This window comes from Epinephelus moara, chromosome 18 (assembly GCF_006386435.1).
Source record: "Epinephelus moara isolate mb chromosome 18, YSFRI_EMoa_1.0, whole genome shotgun sequence".
In the NCBI taxonomy this organism is placed as follows: Eukaryota; Metazoa; Chordata; class Actinopteri; order Perciformes; family Serranidae; genus Epinephelus; species Epinephelus moara.
Genome location: NC_065523.1, coordinates 22,594,900 through 22,599,965, shown reverse-complemented (window position 1 = coordinate 22,599,965; position 5,066 = coordinate 22,594,900). Strand labels below are relative to the sequence as shown.

The following is a 5,066-nucleotide window of genomic DNA, read 5'->3' as shown; positions in this document are numbered from 1 at the left end:
TTGTGCTGAGAAGTGTCAGAGCTATCTCCTGTCTGACTTTCACTAGCAGGCCTTCCTATACATGATGAGTACATTGAGTGAGCTGGTTAAAGGAAGACAAAGTCTGACATGACACCATAGCCTGCAGTTAATCTGAAGCACAATAACCACCTGAGGCTGACGGTGGTCATAGCTGAGTCAGCAGGGAGGGTGCTGATGTGGATAGTATGAGCACTCGATCAGTCACACGCATGTTGCCAAAGATTAGACTGACTTGACGTGAGGATCTGAAGTCAGCTTCCTTTGAACTGCTTAATGCTTAAGTACGAATTATTAAAATAGTGATGATAAAGGAAGTGTTACGGTAAGGATGAGGTCAGAAGAAGAGTTAGGGTCACCACAGTGGGAGGAAACCTCTTTATTTATTTTTTTCACTAGTAGTTGAGAATTAGTGATGGATTATCCAAATTTGGATCTTACGTAAAATAGGATTGTGTCATGAAATAAAATAAAATAAAATTAAGTAAAATAAAATGAAATAAAAATAAAATAGAATAAAATAAAATAAAATAGAATAAAAAAACAGATACAATAAATATAATTTTTTTATTATAAAAAATAATACCTCAGCACTCATAATCACCATATAAACATTTAATAAATGGTTGATAACACACTATAATGTCGTTGAAAGCACATATGATGACATTTTAAGTGTTTATTAATGTATAATATTTCTCAACTATTATATTTTTTATCCTATAATGACATACTTGATATCATCACAGCTGTGTTTTACTTTATTGCATTCATATATTATTTGCTTATGCTGCTTATTACTGTTTTATTTTATTACATGCGCCACATATTAAGTTTGTAATGCTTTTTATGTAGTTTATCTCACTTTTATAGATGTTTGAGTGTTTTGCATATATTGCGCATTGCTTTTTTAAAATTATTTGTACAGCCCTGTGAGGCTTTCTTTGTGATACTTGGCTATTGATTATCTGATTGATTGATTATCTGATCCATTTACTGTATGTGTGCCCACAGGGGCCACATGATGCGTTTTTATGGAAAGCTGTGTATTAAGAAGGTGTTTTGGGGGGCAAGTTTTATTCAGTTTGGGACAGGGCATAAACTTGTAATAAGTTGTTGTTTGATAAATGTGTCAGTGCGGAAACAGTATATTTTGAGTCTTTTGAGTTCGTGTGTGTGTGTAAGACAAGACATAACAGTTACCTACTGACTATAAAATGCACATTTGATATTTAATGACATTTTAACAAACTGCATTTGGAGATAGAGCCCTTTATTGCTCTTAATATGGATCTCAGGACATTAAACTTCGCAACTGTGAGTAAATAAAAACCTGCTACCCCTGGATACCAGCTGTTGCTATTGGGAAATAATGTCTTCATGTGCTGTATGAACTTCCCCTAAATCCAGCGCCCCCTCTGGAGAACTGCTGCTCTGCAGGCGGACTGCAATTACTGAGTATTTCTGAGAAAATACACAGCTCAGACTGAACCATTACCTCATACTTGAGGCTCAAGCGGAACTTCTACAAAAAAGGACATATAATCAAATATGTAACTCTGCAGCTGATTCTCTAATTCTGACAAAAAGAGAGATGATATTATTTAAAGTGTTTATAAGACACTAAAAGGACAGATACTAGGTTACCAAAGGTAAATAATTATTGCTTGGAACTCCTCCTTAACTTCATTTTGGAGGAACAGCAGGGGGAGGGCACTTCTCATAGCAGGAATCCTTTAAAAAAAATAAATAATGCTTCCTGTCAGCCTGCCAAGAGAGAGAGAGGCTTTACTGGAAAGGCGGAGGCGGAGGCGGAGTCTGCGCGCTACATAATGACTGCTCTCCGTCTCCTGCTTCATAAGTAACTCACAGCTCAGCGGGGACACACACAGACCCCTACACACCGAGAAAAACTACTTCACAAGTTTGAAGTTTGTTGCCAGAGAACTTCAGAAACATTTGTATCACCCTGACAGCCGCTGGACAACTGTGAAGGGACATCTATCCAGCCAGCGCGCATTTGGATTTATTATAAAAGAGCACGTTTGGAGAAACATTCAAGGTGAGGATCGCTTCTTTTTTCCCCAACATATGATATTTTTAATCTGTGCATGTCATAAAAAAAAGTGGATAAATAATGTTAAGCATCTCTATCTAAGTGATTTTTAGTGGAAGCCGGTCACGGCGTGTAAATTGCGCAATCAAGATTACGTTGTCTTTACTGGAACTGACCGAGTCCCGAGGGCAGATTACAGAAAAAAAAAAAGTTTCCCCGAAATGGCTGGAACTTCTTTGGAAGCATTTTGGTTAAACAAGCTGTTAAAGTGATACCTTCTCTTAAACATGAGAGAGATCATGCACTTTGGGGCTTTTTTCTTGTTTCTAAATGATGAAAAAAAAAGCAGTCATTGCTCTCTGGGGCAGTTTCCCTATCATCACCAGGGATGTTTAAACACATGAGCTTCCACATCTGGAAAAATAGTTTCCAGCAGAGCTTGCTGCAGTGGAGAGGTATTACAGTAGACCTCAGCATGACTAAAACAGATCTGGGCTGTTACTGTATGTCAGTGTTCAACTTTTAAACTGCGTTTTGGGTGTCATCGTTTCCACACTGAGCTCACCATCTCCTCTCTTGTCTCCTCAGGTGTTTCATTTCCAGACGGACTGACCTCCTCGCGCCCTCACCGACAACCCTCTGAACCTCTGTTTGACCCCACCTCTTTTTCTCTTGTCTGTGTGGCGCCCAGTGCTCCCCAAGCTGCATAGAGATCGGGCAAAGCGCCATGGTAACTCACAGCAAGTTTGACTCCGCAATGAGCAGCAGCCTCTTGGACTCCAGCATGCGGCTGCCATACCGTTACAAGACTTTCACCTCCAAAACGCAGTACCAGATGGTCCTCGCCACCCTCCACAAGCTCCAGGAGAGTGGCTTCTACTGGGGCGCCATCACCGGGAAGGAGGCCAACGCCATGCTGGCGGGTGAGGCAACGGGCACGTTCCTCATCAGGGACAGCTCCGACAACAGACACCTGTTCGCCCTCAGTGTCAAGACGGCGTCGGGCACCAAGAACCTGCGCATCCAGTGTGACTCTTCCTCTTTTTACCTGCAAACAGACCCTAAGAACATTCAGTCTGTCCCCCACTTTGACTGCGTCCTCAAGCTGGTCCATTTCTACATGGCTCAGAGCAAAGGGAACACGCGCAGTGGGAGTATCTACTACATTTACTCTGGAGGGGAGAAGATCCCTCTGGAGCTCATCAAACCTCTCTCCTGCAGCTTATCCACGTTGCAGCACCTGTGCAGGAAAACAGTAAATGGACATTTGGACATTTCTACTAAAAGAGACCAACTTCCTCATCCTCTTAAGGAGTTTCTCCAGGAATATGACGCTCCTATCTAGAGGCGTTGGACTGATGCTCTTGGATGAGCAAAGACTTTAGAGTGTAATGAAGAAATTGGATGGTTTCAGCGCACCTACATTCACTGAGGAGTAACAGTGAAGCAGAGTCACGAGAGACAAGCCCGAGATCAAGCTTGTGAAAAGGAGCAGTTCATTGTACTGACAAGACGCATGCAGGTCTCCCAGAAAAGTGGGCATCAGTCTAATAAGGTCCACATTTTCAGAAAGAGACTCTGGACTGAGGAGGATAAGAGGGCCAAGAGATAAAAGAGCACTGCTGTAATCTGGTGGTATGAAAGCGAGAAACCCCGCCGTCCTCCTCTGCCTCACTGATGACATACAACTTACTGAAAACTGAAGTGAGGCTCACAGTCAGCTGTCTACAGTCTGATGACGCACAGGTTCCCTCTGCTGCTGCTGCTGCCGCCGCTGCTGCTGCTAACCAAATGTGCTGCGAAGCTGTCGAGCTCACACACATCAGCCTCAGAAAATCATCCATCCATTAAAGCCGGCTTTTACAGTCAGGGCCGGCTTTTTTGCTGACCTCGGATGATAATCTTGGACGTATTAGACACGTCTAGTCCAGCATCCTGGGATCTCTGACCATGCTGGAAACTCAGAGACAATGGAAACTTAGAGTACAAATGAGTGGACACTGATGGCCCTGTGGGTGCCAGGCAAAATGGGATTTTTTTGTTGTTGTTTTTAAATCTGAATCTTACTTTAAAAAGACCAGAAAATGTGCAAAGAATTTGTTTCTGATATTTTGTTTAAAGGAAGGGTTTATGCCAAACTTGCCTGAACTAGACAGCAGTTTGTTGGAGCACCAACATGACTGAATCCTAGAGGATCTTACTTGAGAGAACAGTACCACTGTTTGATATGTTTTCAGTGGTGAGAATATACATATACATACCAAAAGATGTGGTAGTATATTTGTGGCACAGACAGGGTCACCATTGCTCGCAGTTGAATGTATTAAACATGGTATCTGTCTTTTCCCAGTATGGAGAAGAGTCAAATTGTGTCTTATTTTCATGAGTTTACATGAGTGCAGATCTGTTTTTTTTTTTGTGCTGTCTTTTATAAAGATGTACTTTTTGCCAGCCAAACCACTGGCTGTGGATGCTTGAAGATATTTGTTTGACGAAGCAAGCAGACTGATACGACTTTGCACTTATTTATATTTGTATGAACATTTCATTAATTTATAATAAAAGAGCACTATTTTTCTATGAAATGAGATCTCGGTGTTTTGTCATGACTCAAGCTTCATTTCCACAGGCAGAGTAAACTGACTAATAGTGAAACACACTACACGTCATAAGCATCTTAAAGTTACATTCACTGGTTTCATGATTTCCTCTTAAATTTTTGAAGCGTCACCCTCTGCCTTGACCCCAGATGGGAAAACACTGCTCTGTGTGACACCACATTTTCAGAGACACACTAAATTATATCTCAACATGTTATCAGTTTCTCATATCTCAAGAGCTTTAAAGCGTCTCTTTTGATGATAAGTTTCCTGGGAGACACGAACTTAGTTTCAGCCTCAAACAAAGCAAAAATCATATCTCATAATTATTTTCTGAGCTGATAACTTCTCCCTTTAACAAAGAAGTTGAGTAGCTGCTTCAGACAAAATAC

The 5,066-nt window shown here is 41.3% G+C and overlaps 1 protein-coding gene across 1 annotated transcript; it reads left to right on the top strand.

Annotated features, from left to right (window-relative positions):
• The first annotated feature begins 1,865 nt into the window (after positions 1–1,865).
• Positions 1,866–4,659, top strand: socs3a (suppressor of cytokine signaling 3a). Its single transcript, XM_050069605.1, has 2 exons — positions 1,866–2,080; positions 2,663–4,659. Exon 2 carries the CDS (start codon positions 2,802–2,804, stop codon positions 3,417–3,419), a length of 618 nt encoding a protein of 205 aa, XP_049925562.1. The 5' UTR covers positions 1,866–2,080; positions 2,663–2,801; the 3' UTR covers positions 3,420–4,659.
• The last annotated feature ends 407 nt before the right edge of the window (positions 4,660–5,066 follow it).

What these genes read in the sequence shown, in the direction of transcription:
- socs3a (XM_050069605.1), top strand. Translation starts at nt 2,802, where the DNA reads ATGGTAACTCACAGCAAGTTTGACTCCGCAATGAGCAGCAGCCTCTTG.